Source organism: Lynx canadensis, chromosome B1 (genome assembly GCF_007474595.2).
Source record: "Lynx canadensis isolate LIC74 chromosome B1, mLynCan4.pri.v2, whole genome shotgun sequence".
NCBI lineage: Eukaryota > Metazoa > Chordata > Mammalia > Carnivora > Felidae > Lynx > Lynx canadensis.
This window is the reverse complement of record NC_044306.2, coordinates 26,800,086-26,826,568: the sequence shown is the minus strand read 5'-3', so window position 1 is coordinate 26,826,568 and position 26,483 is coordinate 26,800,086. Positions and strand designations below refer to the sequence as shown.

The 26,483-nt window shown below is 39.1% G+C and overlaps 1 protein-coding gene across 1 annotated transcript in view; it reads right to left on the bottom strand.

The window, feature by feature from the left end:
- Positions 1 to 26,483, bottom strand: part of TNKS (tankyrase) — a 219,173-nt gene that overhangs the window by 74,737 nt on the left and 117,953 nt on the right. Inside the window, exons 6-8 of the mRNA XM_030312270.1 lie at positions 6,390 to 6,484; positions 4,396 to 4,462; positions 3,894 to 4,080 (exon numbers count right to left, since the gene is read on the bottom strand). Of these exons, the coding sequence (XP_030168130.1) occupies positions 3,894 to 4,080; positions 4,396 to 4,462; positions 6,390 to 6,484 (349 nt within the window). The remainder of the gene's footprint in view (positions 1 to 3,893; positions 4,081 to 4,395; positions 4,463 to 6,389; positions 6,485 to 26,483) is intronic.

Genomic DNA, 26,483 nt, shown 5'->3' with positions numbered 1-26,483 from the left:
TTTGCTTTGGCCATCAGTCTGGGGAAAGTTAAATGGAATTCAAATCATACTGGCTGTTTCTCTAATGACAAATGCTCTATGACTATCAAAATGATATAAGCAATTCTACTTTTTCAATTACTCTTTTGAGTTCAGGATAGGTGACTCAGAAAAAAAAATAAGGGTAAATTTACGAAAAACATAAGTAATAGGACTAGAATACTAAGGAAATTACGAAATTAGGATGTATGCAATAATGCAATTAGACATAGTATTTTCTCAAATAACAAGAAATAAAATATTCCTTATCTTTGCTCTTTAGGAAAAAGTAAAGATGTCTGCCCAAATTGGCTTTCAAATTTAAAATATAGTATACTCAAGATTAAAAAAAACAGAGAATGGAAAAATCTATCAACAATACAATGATCCCTCCAAATGCAAAGGTTACATAAAGATTTGTTTTTAAAACCTCAAGGAAGTACTTAAGTAGCAAAAAGAAGGCAATAAAATTGCAAATTATACTCAAACTTACCTTGAAAACTTAATACTTATAAGATGCCATAAAAGTTTCTTTTTTTTTTTTTTTTAAGTTTATTTCAGAGAGAGAGAGAGTGGCGGGCAGAGAGAAAGAATCCCAAGTTGGCTCTACACAGCCAGTACAGAGCCTGATGCAGGGCTTGAACTCACAAACCATGAGATCATGACCTGAGCTAAAATCAAGAGTCGGACACTTAACCAACTAAGTCACCCAGGTGCCCTAAGTTCCTCTTCAAAATCATTTTGAAACAAGAATGAAAGCTACGTTAGGTATTTTCAGCTTTAATATATGCAGAATCCAAACTACCTTGCTCATTTCACTTCATGGAAACAGTAAAAAAAGAGAGAGAAGAGCAGAAAAAAAAGTGTGAAATGAAAATGCTATAACCATGGGTAGGATAAAAATCTTGTTTGTTTCTTATATAATTATATAATTAAAAAAATTTTTAATATTTTTGAGAGAGAAAAAGAGAGAGAGAGAGAGAGAGAGAAAGTATGGGGGAGGGGCAGAGACAGAGGGGGACAGAAAATCTGAAGCAGGCTCTGTGCTAACAGCAGAGAGCCCCAAGTGGGGCATCAACTCAGGAACTGAGAGATCATGACCTGAGCCAATGTCAGAAGCTTAACCGACTGAGCCACCCTGGTGCCCCTTGTATACTTTTCTTAAGAAGAACTCTGTTAGGAGTGCCTGGTGGCTTAGTCAGTTAAGTGTCTGACTTCGGCTCAGGTCATGATCTCATGGTTCGTGGGTTTGAGCCCCACTTCAGGCTCCGTGCTGACAACTCAGAGCCTGAAGCCTGCTTCATATTCCGTGTCTCCTTCCCTCTATGCCCCTTCCCTGCTTGCACTCTCCCTCTCTCTCTCTCAAAAAAACCCAAACATTAAAAAAAAAAAAAAAAAAAAAGAAGAAGAACTCTGTTAATTGTGAATGTCTAGAGTAAGGCAGCGGGCATGATGATGAAAATCACAGAGAAGTTCCAACTTTGTTAAATCCTTTTCTTCAGATAATTCCTTGGCGAAATCTTATTTAATAAAGTAAAAGAAATACTGAGCAGGTTGAAAAGTACTCTAATCAGGGAACTTCTTTTACAAAACTATATAAATTTCTGTTAAGTCATAATGTGTACACTGGAATCAGATAGTGAAAGACACTATAAAAACTCATAATAATACTCACAATGGGAAAAATGCTTGAAAGGAAAAATAAGTCAAAGGTGACATGGAGGATAAAGCTGAGCCCAGGGTATAAACTAAAAGAAGGAAATTAAAAAACAACAACAACAAAAGATTTAAAAAAAGTTTTGAGTTCAATTCAATTCAATAAACTTGCTGTGCAGTGTTCACAATGAACTGTGCTGGGGTGAGGGGGGCAGATAGAGAGATCCAGACACAAATACCATCAACGCATTTTTACTGGGTAAATGAGGCACTGTGCGGGTGCTAAGGAGACAAGAATGAAATGAAAAGTCTTTCGAGAACTTAAATTTCACCGTGAAGATAGAACACGCACATAGAAGAATGAACTGTATGATGCAAGATAACATATGGCAAGGGTCATATGAGTGGGAGAGAGAAAAAAGGCATTTCTACGAGGATTCACTGCTAAGACATCTGCCCAGTTATAATCTGGTTTGTGCTGGACTGTAATCTAGTCGATGTTATCTGTGCCAGGACCAAAATAAGTTTAAATTTCTACTTAAACAAAGTGAAAATTGCAAGTCTTCCTGTTTTAATACAAACCAGCTTAAAATCTGCTTAAATTTAAATGACATCATCATTTTGACTCTGCCTTTTTCTTAAGTTATCATTTAAAGATTTTCTCAGGCATTTAAATCCAGTTACCTGATTCTTAGAATCCTGAGAGAGAATACCAACCATAGGATGAGTTAAATGGTAGGTAGGTGATGCCTAGTTGAATTTAAACCTGCAATGCCCACATACAGAATTAAACAGATCTCAGTATTTGATAGGACAACTAAATGTAGTGTAATATCCTGAGTGAGATCCTGGAACAGAAGCAGGACTTTAGGTAAAAACTAAGGAAATCTGAGTAGAATATGGTCTTTAGTTAATAATCTATCAATACTAGTTCACTAACTATGGCAAATGTATCATACAAATGTAAGATGTTAATAAAGGGGCAAACTGGATATGGAGTATATGAGAACTCTATGCACTAATTTTGTAAATTTTCTGTAAATCTAAAACTATTCCAAGACAGGGGCACCTGGGTGGCTCAGTCTGTTAAGCACCCGACTCTTAATTTTGTCTCAGGTCATGATCTCCTTGTTTGTAAGACTGAGCTCCATGATGGGCTCTGGGCTCACACTGCAGAGGCTGCTTGGGATTCTCTCTGTCACACCCATGCACGTTCTCTTTCTCAAAATAAATAAAATTAAAAAAAATATATATATATATAAAACTATTCCAAGACAAAAAGCTTATCTAAAAAACATGCATATGGTGGCGTGTGGGTGGCTCAGTCGGTTAAGCATCCGACTTAGGCACAGGTCACGATCTTGTGGTCTGTGAGTTCGAGCCCCGTGTCGGGCTCTGTGCTGACAGCTCAGAGCCTGGAGCCTTCTTCAGATTCTGTGTCTCCCTCTCTCTCTGCCCCTCCCCTGCTCACACTCTGTCTCTCTCTCCCTCTAAATAAAAATAAAAATAAAATTAAAGTTAGAATAAAAAACATGCATATGTATAATAGGTAATATATATCAATATATGAGAATATTACTTCCACCAAATCTTGAAAAAGATCTTATTTAAATTGGGGCAAGTTGGGGCACCTGGGTGGCTCAGTCAGTTGACGTCCAACTTTGGCTCAGGTCATGATCTCGCAGTTGGTGGGTTTGCGCCCCGCGTCGGGCTCTGTGCTGACAGTTCAGAGCCTAGAGCCTGCTCAGATTCTGTGTCTCCCTCTCTCTACCCCTCTCCCACTCACGCTTTCTTTCAAAACATTTTTAAAAACTTAAAAAAAATAATAAATTGGGGCAAATGATTGCACTTAGGCTATAACGCACACAAGCAACACAAACATGATTGTGCAACCTTGCAGGGCCTGGGAAATAGTGAGTGCTCAATAGCACCAGAATTATAAGCTCTGTGAGCTCAGAATTTTTTTCCCGGTTTTTACACTGTTGTGCTTGCAGGATCTGGCACAGAGTAAGCATGCAATAAATGGCTATGGATTGACTCACCCTCATTAGCCTTAGAAGAAAAATGCAGGATCAGAAAGGGGGATTACAAACTAGCGTACGTGTAAGAATAGAAGGTTGTTATTCAAGTTGGACAAAACACCAGTCTTCATAACTAAACAAAAATGATGTATTTCAATTTACAGCAAGCAATGTTGAGTCTGAGATATAAATACATACAAGTCAATCTCTCCCGGAGCTCAGGAGTTGGAGCCATATCTACAGCACTTTTGCCATGGCAATTGACTAGTGTAGGATCAGCACCATGGCTAAGTAACAGAGAGCAGACTTCCACACGATTCTTGGAAGCAGCCTCATGGAGTGGAGTGAACTGCCAGAGATCCATAGCGTTGACACAAGCTCCATGCTGGATTGAGAAAAACAGTTTCAGGTCAGCGATCATTTCACTGGATCTTAGTACAACTCAGAAGACATTTATCTCATTGTAAATTTCAGCTGTGACTCTTTGAAATGCCAATAAGCATTTTAGTTTCTTTCATTTCAGCTTTTAAAGACAATTTAAAATAGGTTGAATGTTTTAACATTTTTAAGGCAACAGTAGTATTTTTTAAAAACATTTTATTTTCTTAAAACTCTTATTGGCTCCCACAACACATGAAAACTCATGACAAGTTAGGGAAAAAAAAGCAAACAGTATCCAATGTTTTAAAACATCTTTTACCTTAAGTAGCAGTTCTGTGACCTCATAATGTCCATATGAACACGCATTATGAAGAGGCACAAGTCCGCTAAATGGAAAAAAAGGCAATAATGTACTCAAATTTCAAACAAACAACATATAGTCATTTATCTAAGTGCTAAAAGACAAAAACTAATAAATCCAAATATAATTATATTAAAAGCATTTAAAAATATTTAATAAGAGGCTACAAAGCATAGCTAATGTTTAACCTTTTGTATTTATCTTGTGCTTTGTGTACACAATCCTTAAATATGATAAAAACACCAATTAGAAAAGCATTGAGGTAAAAGGAAGGACATGAGCTAATTGACAACTGCATGCTTTAAAGATCAAGTATTTGTAGAAAAATGTTAATGGAGAGTGAGTTGAAAACTTCCTACCATTTTATTTCACTCTGTAGGTAACTGCCAGCATCAGAATGAAACTTCCAAACTATTATGACTTACATATCCAACTCTTATTCTGCATGAGTCAAGGACTCCCATTTTTGTGGTGTACTTCTCTGTTTTCAGACAAGCATAAGGGAACAGAGATGTACGAGAGCATGAGGCATTGTGCCCCTGTACTATGGGACACCATTCACAGTAGGGTACATGTCAGGCGAGACAGAACAGTACCAAGAAGAGGATTTGAAATGATGGATTCCCTCTCTGGTAAGTGTCTCAGGTATTGAGTTGTTTCTTCATTCTAATGTTTCCTGACAGGGAGAGGGGCAAAGTGAAAGAGACCCTCCTCCCTCTGGGGCTTCTTTTCTTTATGCTGCCAATGACCGGAGTGTAATACGGATCTACATTACCTGGGTACTAAGGTCAATTCTCTTTTATTTTTATTTTTTATTTAAAATTTTTGTAATGTTTATTTATTTTTGAGAGAGGAGGAGAGAGAGGGAGGGAGAGACAGAGTGGAGCGGGGGAGGGGCAGAGAGAGAGGGAGACACAGAATCCGAAACAGGCTCCGGCTCTGAGTTTCCAGCAACAGAGCCAGACACGGGGCTCGAACATCACGAACCATGAGATCATGACCTGAGCCTACGGCGTACGCTTTAACCGCTGAGCCACCCAGGCGCCCCAGGTCAATCTCTTTTAGATCTGAAGGTGGGATATGAGAAATGTTAGCCCATCACACAGGAACAGACCTAATTCCTATTCTCTGAAGACGAGATAGGAAACCGGTACTAAGTTCCCCAAAACCCCTATTCATAAAATAAAGGGCTTCGCTGCTTTTTTAACTGTCCCTCTCCCCTCCATTCCCACCTCAACCCTTTTGTAAATGTTCTCAGTTCAGATGTCCAAGTTTTATCAGGATAAAAACCAAATCAGAATATTGTAAACGTATGCTTTTGGTTTATTAATAAAAGATGATCCTTACACACCAGATGAACAGGACAGCTACGTTACTGGATTATCAGAATTTTCTATTTGTTTCATCTCCCTTTCTGAAATGCAATTTGAGTGAAAAATCAATAATTGAGAAAAGCAAAATTTAACTTCAAATAACAGAACTGCAATAAAATTGAACTAATTTAGGAAATTACTATGAGAAAGCATCTTTAATGAGTAGAACATGGAAATGAAGTCAAACTGAAGTTGCAAACATTCTTAAAGTGCTACACAAGCTATAAAGAAATGGATTTAGGACTTTGTTCAGTGAGCAAAAGCTTTAGTGTATCAGAAGCTAAAACAAAGCATAACAGTCCATGGGTGAGACCACTAAAGGAAATAAACTGAGGTGCGCCTGGGTGGCTCATTCAGTTAAGCGTCTGACTTCGGCTCAGGCATGATCTCACGGTTCATGGGTTCAAGTCCCGCGTCCGGCTCTGGGCTGACAACTCAGAGCCTGGAGCCCGCTTTGGATTCTGTGTCTCCCTCTCTCTGCCCCTCTCCCGCTTGCACTCTATCTTTCTCAGGAATAAACATACATGAAGAAAAAAAATGTCTAATAAAAACAAAAAAGGAATAGATGGATACACCTACCCTTTGTCTTTTGCATGAACATCAGCACCATGCTGGAGAAGAAGCTGTACTATCCGCACTCTGTTGTAGCCTGCGGCCAGATGTAGAGGTGTAGACTAGAAAAGAAAAAGAAAACACGTCCTCTCTTCAGGTAAATCGTCCTCGCCCTGTCATTTCATCTGTGCTTATGTAGACTGAAACACAATACATTCTAACATACACAGAAAGCATTGAGTTGAAGTGCGAGAAAGTCACATTGCATATTGGATGACAGTTCACTCACCTCAGGAGGTAATTCTAACTTCAGTGCTGTTCAGCGGTTTCTCCTACTTGTGGTTAAGGCCTTCAGTAATCTAGCTCCAGCCTACCTTCTCTACTTTATTTCCTATTTCTTTCCAACAGGAATTGTCCTCAGTGTTTCTGAGAGGACATGTTATAACCAAAACATTCTTCCTTATTCTACTTCAACCTTGCCTACTTTTCAAGTTCAAGCGTTTAAATCTCAATTCTACCATAAGGACTTCCCTAAAGATCTGGCTCTCAAAATTTCTCCTGAACACAAGGGTTGAGAAACCTCTCTAAAGAACAATTTGAAGAAACTTTAGTGGCAACAACAAGGACAATGGACCATATTCATTCCACATGGCTGTTGGCAATGGGTTAATTTGCTATATCAGAGGCAGTGAAATATAATATTTAATTTTTCTATTTTATGTACTCTAGATGCAGCATATATAAAAAATCTAGTTTCTTCGCAACCAATTTCTGCCACATTAATCTGAACCAAGTTATTAAAAGAATCTCTGCTCATATTTAAAATGGTAATTAAAATAATCAAACTTCTTACCTCTTTTTAAAAAAAGGAAATAACATTAATTAAAAGGTTCTCTGCAACCATTGCAATTTTCCTACCTTTGCTCATTTCCTTAAAGTTTAAATACTGTAACAGCTTTTCACACAAGGCCTAATACAACCATAATGTACTCTCATTTTTTCCTGTCTTCTATTTGGACCTTGATATTTAGTAAGACTTTAAATTTCTTTTCTTCATGTACTGCAAACGTCAAGATACAAAACAATCACTTCAAGGCATGTGGTATATTCTGACAGCCTCTAAGTTTAGGAAATATTTTTGAGTAGTACACAGCTAATAGTGAGGAGATGGGAGTAGGTCAGAAGAGAGTCCTGAAGAGGAAGTCAGGAAGCCTGATTCTATTTCTGGGTCTTATGAAACTGTGAAAGTCATATTACCTATACATCTCAGCCTCTTCATGTATAAAATAGAGAGAAAATCACCCATCCTAGCTACCTCCAAAATGTGCCAAAAGCAAGCTTTCTCCCATACATAAGCACTTTCAAAATGTAAAATGTCGTACCAAAATAGATGATTAAAATCTCTGTATCATCAAACACCTTGCCCATTCATGTTTCCACTTTCGGACACGGGTCAAATGTTACTAGCAGATGATACTGACAGGAGATGTCAAGTTATTTTTAAAACTGTTTTTCCCTCTCTTTAAGATTTTAAAGATGTTGCTTTGCTACCTTCTGGTTTGCATCATTTTGGACTAGGAATTTGCCAACATGCTTATGTTTATTCTTTTATACAGGTAGCTTCTCCTCCAGATGCTTTCATATTTTCTCTTTACCACTGGCTCCAAGCAATTTGACTGTGAAGTATACTGGTATACCCTTCTCCTCCTCCTCCCCCTCCTTTCCTTCCTCCTCCTTCTCCTTTGTGCTGCTCGGGGCTTCCTGGCCTTCTTAGATCTGTGCTGTATAGTTTTCACCAAATTTGGAAAACCTTCAGCTATAATTTTTTCATGTATTTTTTCTGCCCTCTCTTCCGCCATTCTCTCCTTCGGGGACTCCAAAGATACATATCTTAGGTTGCTTTCCAAGCTTGTTTTTAAGCTTTGTTAAACAGGCCCAGAGCAGCTTTTTAAGTCTAAGAGTAATTTTTCTCTCCTAGTGAGGTATTTATTACCCTTCTGAGTACCTTATGATATCTGGTGAATTAAGAGGTTTGTCCACTCTGGCTGGTAGCAACAGACACAGTGACAGATGCTATGTGACCTGCCAGAGTTGTTCCCTCTAATCCTCTTTTCCGTGGTTCTTCTCTTGCCTCTCGTGGTTTCCTCATACTTATATCAAATCAGTACTCAGCTGAACACTGTAAGGGGACCCTTTGCAGATCTCTGGAGCTCTCCTTTCGCTGGTCTCCAACCTGCTAACTCTTGCCCCATGGTCTCCCTAAACTCCTAATTCCACCTTCTCAACTCAGGGAGACCACGGGGCTCCTCCTGGGTTTCCCCTTTCCTGTTTAAGGACTGGAAATGTTTTCTTGGCAGTAAGCCAGAGCAGTCACACAGCTCAGCTTATTTAATGTTTATCTCTCAGGGATCACTATACGTACTGCATGATGTCCAATTTTTGAAAACCACTGTTTCATAGATTTCATTTGTGTGTGTGTGTGTGTGTGTGTGTGTGTGTGTGTGTTTATTGTTTCAAGAGGGAAAGTAAAACTAGTCCCTATTACTCCATCTTGGCCCACTTTCAGGACTTAATTGAACTTTATACTGCACTTGGGAAGCTTCCTCTAGAGACAGTGACTGCTCTGGATGACTGGTCAATAAGTCAGTAAGCTCTTTTATAGGACATAGCTGACATTTAATATTATACGAAAAAAGTGACACCTTCATTACTGATGCACAAAAAAGATTTCCCTTTTTCATATTAAGAATCTTTTACAAAATTTTATTTGTATACAGTTGATTTAATAATAGTTTTTCTGATTCTTGAAAATGAACAAAGTCCCTAAGTAGATGAATACACACACACACACACACACACACACACACACACACACACACACACATTAACTGTTTATTTAGAAGAATTAATCAGAAGAAAAAATATTTAGTTTCTGGATTTTTACAAATCAGTGAGACTAAAAATTATTTATAATGCTTTCAAAATGGCTACGTACTTAGTTTCTAAACTGCTGTGATCAGGTAAAGTAGAAGGCTCTGTAGTTGACAAGGCAGGAAGTGACAGGCTTGAAATAAAGCAGTTGTGGAAAAAACAAGAGTTGAGGAATGAGTAATGTCAAGAACTATTAGAAAGCAGAAGTGACAGAGTCTGATAACTGACGGATGCAGGTAGTAAGGGATACAGCAGTTCCAGTTTGGAAATGTCAGTGACAGATGAAAAAAAAGAAGGATGTAGGTCAGGGCGGGGAAGGGAGGAGAGAAGAGGAAGACGTTTGGGTTTATGAATCTGAGGTGCCTGATACCCTAGTGATCATGGGACCAACTAGAATTCAGGAGAGGTGAAGGCTGAACACAAATTTAGTTATCACTGGCATTCATTTAAAATATTTTAGCATGTGCAGTGTATCTTGCAGTATGTTAAGTGCTAGGGGTAGCATGGTAAACAAGAAAGGCTCGATACTTTGCCTTGATCAGTCTTCTTCCTCCAAAACATGAGTCCCTAAATGAAATACATACATACTAATTCTTCAGAAGGACAGAAGATGAAGAAACAAAAGCCTAGCTTCTGAGGAATCAACTAGAGAAAGCAAATACTATTTTTTTTTTAATTTAAATTCAAGTTAGTTAACATATAGTATAGTATCGGTTGCAGGAGTAGAATTTAGTGATTCCTCACTTATATAAAACACCCAGTGCTCATCAAATACCGTTAAATGTGACAAACAGTTCAAGATGTCAGGAGAGGCTAGAGGCTGCATACCTAACCCACTCTGGAGGCTAGCAGAAGGGACTGGGCTTAGGAAAGATTCTCAGAACTGCTTCCTGAGGGGAGACTGGAGGATAAACATAAATCCCTGAGGCAAAAGGATGGGGAACTTTATTCCAGGTAGTATGAAGAGCACATATTAACACCCAGAGGACACGGAGGAACTAAAGAAACTTCAGTGGCTAAATTCAGTGTATGAGATTGGGGGGGGGGGGCTCTAAGAACAACGGGAACCCCCTCAAGAATGTGAAGCAGAAAATTATGTAAGACTGCAGTTTGGGAAAGATCGCTCTAGCTATTCCACAGAGAATAAACTGGGGGTGGGGGCCAAACTAACAGCGGAAGACCTGAATTGAAGATCGCAGAGGGAGAGAGATAATGAGAGTGTCAGTTAGCAAAATGGTAGCAGTGCCTCAGTAGGGGTAGCTGAGCCAAGGGAGTATATAACTTTGCAGGGAGAGTAAGTACAGAATAAGCTAGATGAGACTTTCCAAGTAGTCACCATAATGCGGATGCTAATTATGTAAACTGAATCGTATCACTAGAAGGCACATACAAATCTGTAAATGCATGCAATAAATTTGAGGAAAGGGTACAAAGCAAAAAGAAAAAGTACAAATTAAGAACCAAGGATGGTTTAAACAAGCTTACACTACTAAGAGCCCAGAGGTTTTTCTTCTAGAAAGAAGTTCAGTAGGTGTAACGGTTAGCTAGATGGTAAACAATACACACCAAATACTATTTTCTGACGCAAAGCAATTAAAATCATATGGCCTAAGACTAAATTTAGTGCATGGTTAACACACAGTGCCCACTTTATGCTTTTACAATTGCGAAATGGCCAAGTAATGATAAAAGTAATTTTCTAAATGCTAGGATAATTAACAGAGTGCAATTTAGGCTTTGAAAAAATAAAGAAAACCCGTTTGCAAAATATTCACACATGTTCCTTGATTTTGCGGTGGTTGTAAACTAGTAAACACAAGAAGCAAATATCTAAGACATCATCATACAGAGGCCAGCAATCGTCGTTAGTTTGCACACCTTAGATGGATTCTTAAAACTGATTTTTCTGTTGGAGTATTTAAAATTTTTTTTTCAACGTTTATTTATTTTTGGGACAGAGAGAGACAGAGCATGAACGGGGGAGGGGCAGAGAGAGAGGGAGACACAGAATCGGAAACAGGCTCCAGGCTCTGAGCCATCAGCCCAGAGCCTGACGCGGGGCTCGAACTCACGGACCGCGAGATCGTGACCTGGCTGAAGTCGGACGCTTAACCGACTGCGCCACCCAGGCGCCCCATCTGTTGGAATATTTTAAAAGTCAGCCTGAGGAGTGATAAAATATGGGACAATTGCAAATATAAAAACTTTTCTCTGCCATAGAGAACGTTATTACTGATATTTCATATTGTAAAATGTGTATGGAAAAAAGAATCTTTACTGAAAGAAATCTCCTAATTCAAAGTTTCCTTCTTGGAATCAGGCCACAGGAAAAAAAACCAAACATATATATCTACCCTTGCCTTTTATGATTTAAATTTGCAGCACAAAATAAAGCATGTAAGATAGCTTTAACTTACCCTACACATAAATGCATAAAGTAACGTCAGGTGAAAACCCTGTTAAAAAACTGTGGTGGCAACCTTACTGTAAGTCCAGCAGTACAATATAAGGATAAAAGTAAAGCCTTTTAAATTTGGGGTTTGCATTCTTGCTTTGCAACTTTACAAGGTATATAGTTTTGGACAAATGTCTCAGTGTCTTGGAGCCCTGGCTTCCAATATCTATAAAATGAGAACTGTAATTCTTACCATATAAAGCTATTTAATGGGTTACAGAAAACTGTATAAAGCACCTAATACAGTATCCCACAGAAAAAGCCCAATAAACAGTAGTGACAACTTATCACCTTATCAAGTATCTTATATGCTTAGAAGTTATCTCTTAGTGGTCATTTGTCAGTCCTCACCTTACTTTACCTGTCAGCACTATTTGATGTAGCCGATCACCTCTCTTCCTTCTTGAAATATTTTTCCCCTTGGTTTCTAGGATACCTAGACACCTTCCTCACTGGTTACTCCTTAGTCTTTTGTTTCTGGGTGCTCCTCATTTTCTTGACACTGGAGTACTCTAGGACTACATCCTTAGATCTCTTTTCTTCATTACCAATATCATTCTTCGGTGACCTCATGCAGTCTTGTGGCTTCAAATAACATTCGTACACTGACAACTTCTCAGTCATATCTCCAGCTCAGTCTCTCTGCTGAACTCCTGACTCTCATAATCTAACTTCCTACTTGACGTCACCACAAGGACATGCTGGAGACATCTCATGCTGAGGCCCACAACTGAGCTCCTAGTACTCCCTCCAAAACCTACTCTGAAGAATTTCCTATTGCTGTTAATACCAACTCTATCCTTTTTCTTACTCAGGTCCAAAACCCTGAGTTCTTCCTGAGTACCAGCCTTCTCTCACACATGATGCTCACCACATCAGAGTATTTCTGTTGGCACTATCTCCAAAACATCTCCAGAATCTAGTCACTGCTCGGTCACTGGCCTGGTCTAAGTCACCATCCTCTCTCAGCTGGCTGAGTGGCAACAGCCTTCTATTTGGCATTCTGGCTTCCAGAAGAATCCCCTTAGAGTTCATGCAACATAGCAGCAGAGTGATCCTGTTGTAACATACCAGTTAGATACACCAGTCCCCTGTTCAGAATCTTCAGTGGCTCTTCATCTCACCAGACGTAAAAGCTAAGTCTATACAATGATCTGGAAGACCATAGGGAATCTCTCCTATCACTACTCTTCAACTTTCCAACATCATCTTTTACTCTGCTTTCCCTGGTTCACTCCACATGGCTCAAATACCCTAATTACTAATTAGCTGAAATGAATGGGAATTAGATTATACTAATAAGTGAAATACCTTCTGGAGAAATTAACTAGTAACAAAATATTCTCCCATTTAAATTGAATTTCACGCAACTTCTTAACAAATCAAAACAACAATGAAAAGACAAAATATTCTTGAGGGTTAAATATTAAAAAGAAGAATCTTAGGGATCCATAAGGCAGCTATGAGCTTTCAGGGACTGATGTATTATTACGTGCCTAGAATATAAAAATTTAATTTCTAAATCTTGTTTTTTTCCATTGAGCAAAGAAATCATGATAACCATGTCTCAAGATTTAAATGCATTATTACAAATGTTCAATGCCAAAGGAATTTTAGCATTTATATTTTAACACAAAACCCATACTGCTCTCTCACAAATGACTTCTGGGTACAGGGGAAAGGGTTCCTTGATCTGACAGTGCTGAGAAAGCTTTTGAAGTTCACCATTATCACACAAAACATCCCAATCTTTGTAACACCGTTCATCTCAAAAGCATAAAATATAAACATTAATTCTTAATTTCTTAAGACTGTTATTCTATTTTTATGAAGCACAAACTTTGGGACATCCTTTGAACGAGATTTTAAAACGAGATTCCAAAATACCAATACTCCAAATAATTCTCTTTTTTCCTCTTGTTTTGTCTTTGTAGAATACTTTTGCAAATAAAATACAAAAAAAGATTGCCAAAGACTGGTCCTAAAACCATTTGCCACAATCTTTTACCGTAACACTTGTCACAAAATAACATACAGTAATTATTTGTCTCCTCTAATCCACCGTGAGCTCGTGAGAACAGAGAATATATCTTAATTTTACGTTTGAAGGCTTAACATAGTCCCTTATATTTAGTAGAGTGTTAACAAAATCAAAGTTATTGTCAACTTTTGATTTACATTACTAAAAGGGAACAGAGGACATGAATGATCCAGCTTGGTGAATGAGACTTTAAATTTATGTGAGAGATTTACACCTACATTTCAACACATGCCTGCATGATGTTTGATGCGTTCCCTAGGAAAGAACAAAACCACAACTGTGAAGCCATGATGTAAGTTATCAGACAGCTGTCTAACTTCATGATATATAATGTATTTCAGTTTTCATTAAGATGAAGGCCCAGTTTGACCTCTATCAAATCCTCTAGACTTTCCTAGACTAGGGTGACTAGCTCATCCTGCTTTGCCCAAGATTTTTTTGATCCCAGGAAGCCCATTCATCTGAGGCAAACTGTGATGCTTGGTCACCCCACTCCAGCTTAATGCTGAATGAGTTTCTAGGTTCCTGGAGTTGTCCCAAGTCAGAAAATCGTGTGTGTGTGTGTGTGTGTGTGTGTGTGTGTGTGTGTGTGTGTGTGTATGTGTGTGCCTACGTGCAAGGGCACACAGGCATTCTGAATAAAGCCAGACTTATTCCTCTGCCAAACTAGGAGAAGAATCCTATTAAAAGCTGGCTCAAGAGATAACAAAGGATACTTCTCTTTCCATTTAACAATTTCTTCAAAAGACTCAAGCGTAACCTTTTCTCAGTCCATACAAGCTCCATATACTATTCAAGTTCTTCCTTCAGCCTCTTGCTCTAGAAACAGTTACAAAAATGGCTTCATAAGATAAAAATATTATGATCTTTTCAGCACTTGAACACTCATGTAATCATCACCCAGATTCAACAACCACTAATTATTAAGACTTTGCTACCCTGGCCTCTGCCATCTATCTTTTCCTTTTCCCACTAAAGATTTCTGCAGCAAATTCAAGACATTGTAACAGTTCGCCCACACACACTTCCACAGGTATCTCTAAAAATTATGGGCATTTTCTTTCAAAACCCCCAACTTAGTGCATCTAACAGAATAGGGGTATATCCATCTATTACCCATGCCAATATTCACATCTCATCATTGGCTGAAAAAAAACTTCCTAACACTGGTTCACTGGATGTCAGGATCAGTACTTTTGTTCTTGTGCCATTAAGTCTCCCTAAATGTACAAGGGTCTTCTTCTCTCCTTTTTTTCTCTTTTCACCTGACGGACTTGTTGAAGAGACCTTGTTAGTTGTTGTCTTTCCTGTGTGATTATTTAACTTGCGCCTATCTATATTTTCCTCTTTCACATGAAACTTCTTTCGCAAGAATGTTTCATAGACGATATGTCATACGGTATCATATCAGGCAACATTTCATGTCTGGATATTCTACTTTTTGTGATAAGATTGCTCTGTGTACCATCAGTTTTATAGTTACTACCTCTATGAATCTGTGAATTAGAGGTATCATGGGTTTTTTTGTTTGTTTTTGAGAGAGAGAGAGAGAGAGAGAGAGAGAGAGGCGCAGAGTGGCAGAGAAAGAGAATCTTAAGCAGGCTCCATGCTCAGTACAGAGTCTGATGTGGGGATTGATCCAAAGACCCTGGGATCATGACCTGAGCCGAAATCAAGAGTCAGAGGCTCAATCAACTGAGCCCTCCAGGCACCCCTTGCCATCTTTTTTTAAAATAAAGTATATATAAACAAACAGAAAATCATTACACTTAAAAATTCCAATACTTGGGGCGCCTGGGTGGCTCACTCGGTTAAGTGTCCGACTCTGGTTCAAGTCATGATCTCATGGTTTGTGAGTTCGAGCCCCATGTCAGGCTCTGTACTGACAGCTCAGAGCCTGGAGCCTGCTTTGGATTCTGTGTCTCTCTCACTCTCTGCCCCTCCCCTGTTCACACTCTGTCTTTGTCTCTCAAAAAACAAATAAAAAAAAATTTTTAATTCCAATACTTATTTCCACTTTTTTATACAAACAGACTTTCAGATATGGTTTTAAAAATGAGGAGCGCCTGGGTGGCTTGGTCGGTTAAGCATCGGACTTCGGCTCAGGTCATGATCTCACGGTCTGTGAGTTCGAGCCCCGCGTCGGGCTCTGTGCTGACAGCTCGGAGCCTGGAGCCTGGAGCCTGTTTCAGATTCTGTGTCTCCCTCTCTCTCCGCCACTCCCCTGTTCATGCTCTGTCTCTCTTTGTCTCAAAAATAAATAAACGTGGGGGCGCCTGGGTGGCTCAGTCGGTTGAGCGTCGGACTTCAGCTCAGGTCACGATCTCACGGACTGTGAGTTCGAGCCCCGCGTCAGGCTCTGGGCTGAGGGCTCAGAGCCTGGAGCCTGCTTCCGGTTCTGTGTCTCCCTCTCTCTCTGCCCCTCCCCCGTTCATGCTCTGTCTCTCTCGGTCTCAAAAATAAATAAACGTTAAAAAAAATTTTTTTAAATAATAAATAAATAAATAAATAAACGTTAAAAAAATTTAAAAAAAAATAAAAATGAGACATTACAGGGGCACCTGGGTGGCTCAGTCAGTTAAGCTCCTGACACTTGATTTTAGCTCCGGTCATGATCTCACAGTTGTGAGACAGAGCACCACACCCCATGCCCCCGTTGGCTCTGCGCTGGGCATGGAACCTCCTTAGATTCTCTCTTCCCCTCTGACTCTGCCCCTCCCTCGCTTACACTTCAGCTCTAGAACTCTCTCTCTCTCTCAAAAAAATGAGGTATTACATAAGTATTTTCTCAGTTTTAACTGGTCTCACTTATCATTTACCTTTACTCACCATTCCCTCCCCAAAAGAATTCTTTTAAATGATAAAAATCATGATTCCCTCTAAAATAATATCAAGTAAAATGTCCTCAATTTCTTCCTCTAGCTCAACAAACCCCTTTCCTGTAAGTAACCATTGCTTAACATGCACAAGTAGCATGTGAGATTTTTTTTCTATGTACATGAACATGTGTTTCTCTGAGTTCTTTTTACTGTTGTTTGGGTCACACAAATGGATCATATTACAGTCTTCTGAAGTTTGCTTTTTTTCTCTTAAAATATTAGTACATATAAGTCTAATCTTAGTCTTTGCTTAGCATTTCCATTGTGTAGCTGTATCATAATTATTCACCGGTTGTCTGTAAATAGACAGGTTGTTCCATCTCTGCTCTGGCTATCTTAACAAAAAACACCTCATTCAAACGTATCATTTGGTTAAGATAGATCAGTATTTCCCTTCTACAAATAAAATACTGTTATCAGCCATTAATATAAATTCCCAGGAAAATATAACAACACATAATTAGAGCTATTAAATTTCTTTCAGGCAGAGAGACATGATTAATCTGCTTGGTAGGAATACCTAAGAAGTTCTTTGAGACAGGGATACATAAATCAAAATCAAAACAAACTATAAGCTAGAGAATCCATATGGGCACGAGTCCATGGAAATACATATCACTGATGCCTGTCTTTTGAAGGGAGATTTAAAATAGTACCATAATGAAGATTAGACAATCTCATCCTTGAAGTTTCTCAATTCTTGGGCTATTATAAAGAGAATTTAAAAGAGAAACTATCTGGAGAATAAAAATTGATGAGCCAAAGTAGAAATAAAACTTTTTAAAAAGATATTTTATTCATACTTTTTTCAAAAACTTTGTTTCCTTTAACTTGTCTCTTCTACAGATTACACATTACTAGATCCTTCTACAGTAATGTTTTCTTTTCTAGTCTTTTCCTCTGGTCCTCTGACTCCTGGTGAATGGTTCTCTCAAGCACAGTACCTCGAACTAAACAAAGCTAACAACATATATAGTCTGATCATAGTGGACTATGTCAGAACTATAACTCTTCTTTCTTTTTTTTTTTTCTTAAGTTTATTTCCTTATTTTGAGAGGAGAGAGAGTGTGTGAGCTGGGGAAGGGCAGAGAGAGAGAGAGAGAGAGAGAGAGAGAGAGAGAGAGAGAGAATCCCAAACAGGCTATGTGCTGTCAACACAGAGCCTGATGTGGGGCTCCAACTTGTGAACCACGAGAACATGACTGGCCAAAATCAAGAATTGGGCACCTAACTGACAGAGCCACCCAGAAGCCCCATGACTATGACTTTTCAAAACAGACATGATACCACTCCTAGAACTGAAGTGTTTTAACATATTAGTGTTTTTAAGTCACAGTCTCTGTAATGGGAGGAGTTGGGTGACAATAGTAATGGTTTCCTCATTGAGTTATTTTCAGGCTAAAATGAAATAGAAGACATGAAAACATTTTGAAAATACAAAGTAGTCTATTGAAAATAATAGCTAAAATCTACTGGGTACTTTCTATGTACCAAGCACTCTTCAAAATGTGTATTTACTAATTTGTATTTACTTTACACAACAATGATCAGAGCTAGAAACTATTATCTCCATATAACAAAAGGGTAAACTGAGGAAGAGGAGGATTAATACAGCAAGTTAACAGCAGAGTTGGAGATCAAAAGCAGACAGTCTTGACTTCAGAACTCTCATTCCGCTTTCCTTCTTTTCCTTTGCCTGGGTGCTCAGGTTCTGCATAGCATGTTCAGAAATGGACTAGTGTGGCTGACTGCAGAAGGGTAACTGGGTAGGCAGGGGTCACATTGGTAGTTCTGGCTACTTCAGCAGTGATCCAGGGGATACTGTATGTGAAATCCTACCAATAATGAGAGTGTGACCATACCACTGGATGAGCACCCTGGAAATGTAGGACTTCTTAACAACAGAAGTTGTCTAAAACAGTAAGTATCAGAAGACAAGAAAAGAGTAACAGAAAATTGAAACTAGAGAAGACAATTTACCTGCCTCTTTCCTACGACAGGATTTTTCTGCAGATCCCTAACAGACAATCATTTGGTCTCTTGAACTAAATTCCTGAAGTTGCCTCAACTGCTTTTTCCAGAATAATGCCCTGACTACCTTCCTAGTCACCCTCGGGCTGGTCAATATGCCTCCCTAATGTGTGAAACCTGAAATTCAGGACTAAATCAGATGCTGGCTGATCCAAACCAGTGACAGTGAGCTCTCACTTTTTTAAGAGTGTATTCAAGCAGAGCCAGACGACAATCTGTCAGAGTTCCCATAGTGAAGATGAGAACTGTACTGGGAAGTTGGACTAGCTGTCATTTAAGTTCTTCTCCAAATAAGATTCTATGAATTCTAGATAAGCTACATGAACAGAGGTAAAATATGATTGATATTCTCCAGGCTCAGAGAGGATATTCTTCCAAAGTAACATATGTAGGCATCTTTAGGAAGGAATCGAAGGCATTTGAGAATTTGTAGAATTTATGAAATATCTTCTAAAACAAAGTTTCTGTATTTCAACTGTCTTTTATAATAAAAATTTATTTTTATATTGAAAATATAAAGGACTATCTTTAGTGTGTGTATTGGGAAGAGGAGAGGGGAAAGGAAATGAGCATACAAGAAAGAACAGGAAATCCACAGAGGAATCTTTGTGAGAATAAAGCTCTGAATGCCAACTTAATTCAATTTTAACTTAACGTTCTCATCATGGAAACTCCAAGGGGATTCTTCAACAGCCAGAAATTTGTTTTCCTCTTTTCCAGCCTCAGATTTAGCAGAATTGAAATGTATGCATGAAAATGAGTTTCTAGCTTCCTCTCATAGGGTTTGTATGGGAGGAAGAAAAAAACAGAATGCTTAGCACTCTCAGAAGGTGCAACATTAATTTTGCATTGTTTAATGAGAAACAGCTGGCAGACTTTATGGAAACCAGGTTTCATGTCTGATACGAACCTGATGTTTTATACCTTAAGCGGAAAAGTTTTCACACAACCCAAACCTCACATGAATCCCTTTTTACAGTTAATATTTACAGTCTTGGGTTTTTAAATCTAAACATCAAAGATTCTAACTAATGTTCAACAGATAGCTGGCTGATTCTTGAGACAGGACACAAGTCACACTGATTGGCATCTAAAGATCATTTGTGAGGGAATCATTCCACGTTAGATCATTAGTCATTTTAACTGTGCAAACTGGGAGAAATGCCTCACAGCTCCTTCAGTGATACAGTCCTTGTTGCTTCTGAGTTTGCATTTGTGAATCTGGCAGCTGAGAGTAGTCAGGAGCAGAGAGCTCTAGTTCTGTTCCCTGCCCATACCCCTTCCCCAATTCTAAGAGGTACTGAACCCTCTCTGAAACTAGGAGATGACTTTAATGGGCGTTTTTATGGTATTCAGAGTAGGGTTTTATCATGTTACTATCTTCAGAGAAGGAAAACCAATATATGAAACATTTTATATTTAGAGTTTGTCTATTTTCAAATTTGCTAATTTGGCTACCCAAACAGGCATTTCAAACAATTATGCATGGTATTCATAGTGTTTCCGAAGTTTTACTACTGATGCTATTCTTAGTAGAGAAAGATGTTTTCTTATTAGTCACTGAAAACAGTCTTTTGAAAAAAAGAATATTATGGGGATTCTTGATACTTCTTAGAAATTTTCTTTTATAATTCCAATTTAATTGAGCAAGCAAATAAATGGGTGACTATGCATGGGGCGGGGGAGGAGGGAAGATTCCTGAGCAATTATTGTATTTCTTTAAAAAAAAAAAAGTAGTGACACAAAAATAACCAGGTGTTACAGACGGACTGAGTGTTTTGTGTCCACCCCGACCCCAGCAAATTCCTATGTTGAAGCCCTAACCCTAATGTGGCAGTATTTGAAGATAGGGCCTTTAGTTAGATTTGGATAAGGTCACAAAGTGGGGTCCTCACAATGGGGTTGGTGCCCAAGAGCTCAATTCCTCTTTCAGCAAGAAGACAGCCCTCCCCAAGCCAGGAGGGGAGCCCTGCTGAGAACCTGACTATGCTGGCACCCTGACCTTGGGACTTCCCAGCCTCCATCCAGAACTATGAGAAATAAATCTCTGTTGTTTAAGTCACCAGTCTATGGTATGGCAACCTGAGCTAAGATTTCAGGTAAGCAGTACAAAATGAATTAAAAAATTAACACTTTATATTGGTTTTGTATTATGGCCAGACCACAGTTCCTAATAATGCTAATTCAAAGCTACATACAATCTCAAAGTTCTTAAGTCCATAATTAACTCTTCACTTTTTGCTGCTTCTCATCAGGCCTGAAGTTTCTGAAATCAGACTTCTCTTTGCTCCTAAGCAAGCCTTTTTACCCACTAAGGTTCACCCTTTACTAAAAAGGATTTGACCCCTTTTCAGAATATTCTGTTAACTGAGGTTAACCGAATAGTTTAAGCCAAAGAGATCATATCAAATCATAATCATTATGGGACTATTTTTAAATGTTTTTCTCGTGTACCAATGGATACAGAAAAATATGTTAATAACACTACCCACCATCCCACTCAACTGCAGAACTAGGACATCGGCAATACCACTGAAGCTACTTTCTGTGTTTCTTCCAGAACCTATTCCCTTGCCACTCTGCCAGATGGATGTTTTTCAAGTGAATGCTGCAGTTGTAATCTAGTGTACTCTATAAAGTTTGGTTTACTTGTAGAGGCAAAAAGAGCACTTTAAACTTAGACTCTTGCCATTTGAAAAGAATACACTTAAGTGTCACTTCTGTGAAGTGGCTCCTATAATTCAAATTTTAGTAATGAATCATACTCACAGCAAAACGATTTAGTACTCACTCCTTTTCTATCCCTCGACCAGTAACCAGTCTAATGTTGAAAACTGCAGCAAACATGCTTTTTGGATGCAAGTATAGGAGAAACCAAAGTGAGGAGGAGAGTGATTAAGCAGAGCTCAAATAAACTCCTGTGTTAGCACCTGCTTTTTAACACAGGTCCCTTTCGACTAAAAATTCTCTCCTCACAGAGAGAAACAGAGCACAGTTGGCATGGGTACTAATTACCCTCACCAGTAGAAATGTCATGCTTGACAAAATAGAGACTGTTTTAGTAGAAGCGATTCCCTAATGAAAAATAAAAAAGACATTTTCAAGCCCTTATTGTTACAAAATGAATATACACAGGCATAAAGATTTTATACAATATACTCCATCATAAGTAGGCAAGAAAACTTGCTCTAAGGGATTTCTGCATTACAGCAAGACATGCATTGCTCAGCAAGATGTACTTTAAAGAAGTGATTAGATTAGATATATAATTAAACGTAAAGTGCTTGAAGAGTTCCCTGATGCATTTGACCTTCCTGTAATCCCATGTAACATCTGAACTCTGGCGCATAAAAGTTGGATATTAAAAAGTGGTATGACCTTTCATCTACCAGGCTTTGCCAAGAACAGAGGAGGATGATAAAGGCCACTAAAGGCCACCGAGAGCCAGGCATCGGCCCCCAGGTAATGCTAACACTTTCTTAAAGGGGAAAAAGACTCTATGTAAACTTTTTTCCAGATTCCAGGAGCGTCTTATCTCGTGTGACTCCATACACCTTTACATAATCCAATTCTATATTGCTGGTAATTACTACTAACTCTAATGAGAAATAAATAACAAAATACATTGCAATCTTAAAATGTTAGAGTTGAAAGGTGTCGTTTTTTTAATGTTTATTCATTTTTGAGACAGAGAGAGACAGAGCATGAATGGGGGAGGGTCAGAGAGAGAGGGAGACACAGAATCGGAAGCAGGCTCCAGGCTCTGAGCTGTCAGTACAGAGCCTGATGCGGGGCTTGAACCCACAAACCATGAGACCATGATCTGATTTGAAGTCAGATGCTTAACCAACTGACCTACCCAGACACCTCTAGAGTTGAAAGGTATTTTAGAACTCATGTGTCCCAAATCCTTCATTTTATAGGCTAAAAAATGGAGAACTCGGAGGAATGACAAAATTTGCCTCATAGGAATTTTAACTTAAAAGCTAGTAATAATTTTACCTTAAAACTTGGGTCTTCTAGCTTCCAACTCCTGTTTTTTCCCCTGAGACTATGACCACAAAAGATGTACATGAAATTTCTTTCTTGCACTCTGAGGGGGAAAAGAATCATAAACTGCAAGATATAATTCAAAATCATCTTTATAGCTAAAGAAATAAATATATTTGGAGATTTATCTTTAAATCTTCACGGACTCTTCCACACAGCTATGAAACAGCCGTTTTCAGTAATCTACATGAGAAAAGATGCAACCTTCTTGCCCAGCAGATAACAAGCATTGAGTTATTATTTTCTTACAGTAGGGGTATATCGGTTATCTTTTATTAGGTAACAAAACCCCCACAGCTGGTGGCTTACGCAGGTGGCTCTTCTACTCTGTGTGGCATGGGCTGGGGTGCTGAGGTGGCTGATGTCACCTGGAGGCTACTAAACTGGGAGCTCAACTGAGGTTATGAGGCCTGGGACGCCTGGACAATGAGCTGTTTGTTTAGAGGCTTCCCTGAGCTCAAGTGGGTCTCTGGCTGGAGGCCTCTGCACGGCTACGTGGGCTGCCTCATGGCATGGCAGCCGGGTTCAAAGAGGGAGGAGCATTCCAGAAGCAGGGAACTGGCAAGCGGCCAGGCTACCTCAGGGGCTAGTCCCGGAAGAGGCAGAGCAATCCTTCTGCTTCATTTTATGCATCGAAGCAGTCCCGGGTTTAGCTCAAAGTCAGCGTAAGAAGGAACTCGGCCAAAGCATAAATAATGAGAGGCACGGTTTCACTGAGGGGTCTTCAGAGTAATAATCTACCATATAAAGGCTGTTTAAATCCTGGTCAAACCTGATATTTGGTGGAGACTTACAGTGAGGGAGGGAGCTGTTAAACAAGAATACGGAGGGGCGCCTGGGTGGCGCAGTCGGTTAAGCGTCCGACTTCAGCCAGGTCACGATCTCGCGGTCCGTGGGTTCGAGCCCCGCGTCGGGCTCTGGGCTGATGGCTCAGAGCCTGGAGCCTGTTTCCCATTCTGTGTCTCCCTCTCTCTCTGCTCCTCCCCCGTTCATGCTCTGTCTCTCTCTGTCCCAAAAATAAATAAACGTTGAAAAAAAAATTAAAAAAAAAAAAAAAAAAAAATAGCTACTCTAGGGACGGGTTAAGCGTCCAACTCTTAATTAGTTTCAGATAGGGTCACGATCTCAGTTTCATGGGTTCGAGCTGAGGCAGGCTCTATGCTGGCAGCACAGAGCCTGCTTGGGATCCTCTCCCTCTCTCTCTCTCCCTCTCTCTCTCTCTCTCTGCCCCTCCCCTGCTCATGCTCTGTCTCTCTCTGTCCCAAAAATAAATAAAAACGTTGAAAAAAAAATTAAAAAAAAAAAAAACAAGAATACGGAGAAATTCTATACTACAATACGACAAAGGTATACAACCCTAAGCACTCCCATATAAATACAAAAGAAAGTTCTCTGTGCTTCACTGGATGTGCTCTATGCAATTCAAATGAATACTGTGGCATTATTTTCAGCCAGATATTAATTTTTCACAAATATAGTCTTAAAATGATTATATAGAGCTCAAAAACACATTTCTGAATTTACAAACTGTTAATATAAACAAATTTATTTATTAAGTGTGAGGTTTTCGGAGGGTGGTGAAGACGGAGCTCCTAAAGAATTAATTCAATCATATGCTTTGTAGATTACCTGGTAACGTACAATATCCAAATGATATCTGGGACTGAGCTTGGATAATAAAGACAATTTCTGTGGTGTAGTGGAGAATGTTGGGATACTCAAAACTATATATATGTCCATTCTAAATATGTCCAAAGTCTTCAAAAAATGTTTCAAAGGAGTAGGGATCTAATTTACTGACGTTCTACTAAGTTACTACGATGGCATAACTTCATCCTCTCAACTACCTTATGGAATGAGTAGGATTATCTCCATTTACACATGAGTACATTGAAAACTACAGAGCCATAGTCACACTTAGAAAGTGCAACAGCAGAGAAGAGAACCCAATCTGTCCGACCTTACAGCCTATTTGCTCTTTCTTTTTTTAAAATTTTTTTTTGATGTTTATTTACTTTTGAGAGAGAGAAAGAGAGAGAGAGAGAGAGAGACAGAGCTCGAGAGGGGAAGGGCCAGAAAGAGAGGGAGACACAGAATCTGAAGCAGGCTCCAGGCTCCGAGCTGTCAGCACACAGCCCGACGTGGGGCTCGAACTAACGGACCGCGAGATCATGACCTGAGCCAAAGTCAGACGCTTAACCGACTGAGCCACCCAGGCGCCCCCCCCCCCTTTTTTTTTTAATGTTTATTTATTTTTCAGAGAGAGAGAGACAGAGCTCGAGAGGGGAAGGGCCAGAGAGAGAGAGAGGGTAGTTTTGCTCTTTCAACTAAATAATTTTTTTATGGTATCTTCAAGGGATGGCATTAAATTCTACTTTATTTCTGGGGCGCCTGGGTGGCGCAGTCAGTTAAGCGTCCGACTTCAGCCAGGTCACGATCTCGCGGTCCGTGAGTTCGAGCCCCGCGTCGGGCTCTGGGCTGATGGCTCTGGGCTGATGGCTCGGAGCCTGGAGCCTGTTTCCAATTCTGTGTCTCCCTTTCTCTCTGCCCCTCCCCCGTTCATGCTCTGTCTCTCTCTGTCCCAAAAAAAAAAAAAAAAAAAAAAAAAAAAAATTCTACTTTATTTCTGACTGATCACTATTAAAAAATAGTTTTTAAACACTTTACTTTTCTCTGTTTCCAGAATCTTTCTCCTTATTAACTGTTTTATGGAGGCAAACATTTACACAGTAGAAATGTGACATTTAAAGATATCCTTCAGTTAATCTTTCTGAGTTTAAATCATGCTCCTCCAACTGCCTGTTCATCTATATCTGTGGCTTCTTAGAAGAGGATCCATGTCTAAAAACCAATGCTTTAAAATAAAAGTCCCCCCCCAACAAAACCCACCCACCTTAAATCTACACTTTATAATTGTACCACAGCAAAAGGAATCATACATTTTTTTAAGAGGATTAACTTCAACATACTGGATAATGTCTGCTTTTTTTTTTTTTTAAGTTTATTTATCTTGAGAGAGAGGGAGAAAAGGCACGAGCAGGGGAGGGGCAGAGAGAGAGGAGAGAAGGAGAATCGAAAGCAGGCTCCACACTGCCAGTGCAGAGCCCGATGTGGGGCTTGAACTCACAAACCGTGAGATCATGACCTGAGATGAAGTCAGATGCTTAAGAGACTGAGTCACCTCGGCGCCCCACAAAGGAGGCCACAAGGAAGCATGACCTTTTTTTTTTTTAATGTTTCATACTGGATGATGTCTTAATCATTCTATAAGTTGTCGAGTTCCTTGTGAACCAATACTGTTAAACACATATTTCTCTCCCATGACACTTGGCACAGTGACCTATAGGCTGTAAGTACTAAGTGCTGGCCTAATGGGTGAAAGGAGCACAAAGAAACCTGAAATACCAGAAATTATATTGAATACTTTATAAAAATAAATTACCAGTCAAATATTAGTTACTTTCATTATTTGGTGACATACAATCATAGCAGCATTAGGCACCATACATGCATGCAAAGATATATATTCCTATTTAGGAATACATACAGTAATGCTCAACTCTACTCCCTTGTTATAAGGAGGAGATGAATGTAGGACATTTATTTTGGAAGGGGATAGGCAGACAAGAAAGGGAAATGATACAAGAAGGACCAAAGAGAACTCTGAAGAGGGCTGAGTATGGGAATAATTTGAGATGTATTCAAATATTTTTTATTCATTGTCTAAAAGTATC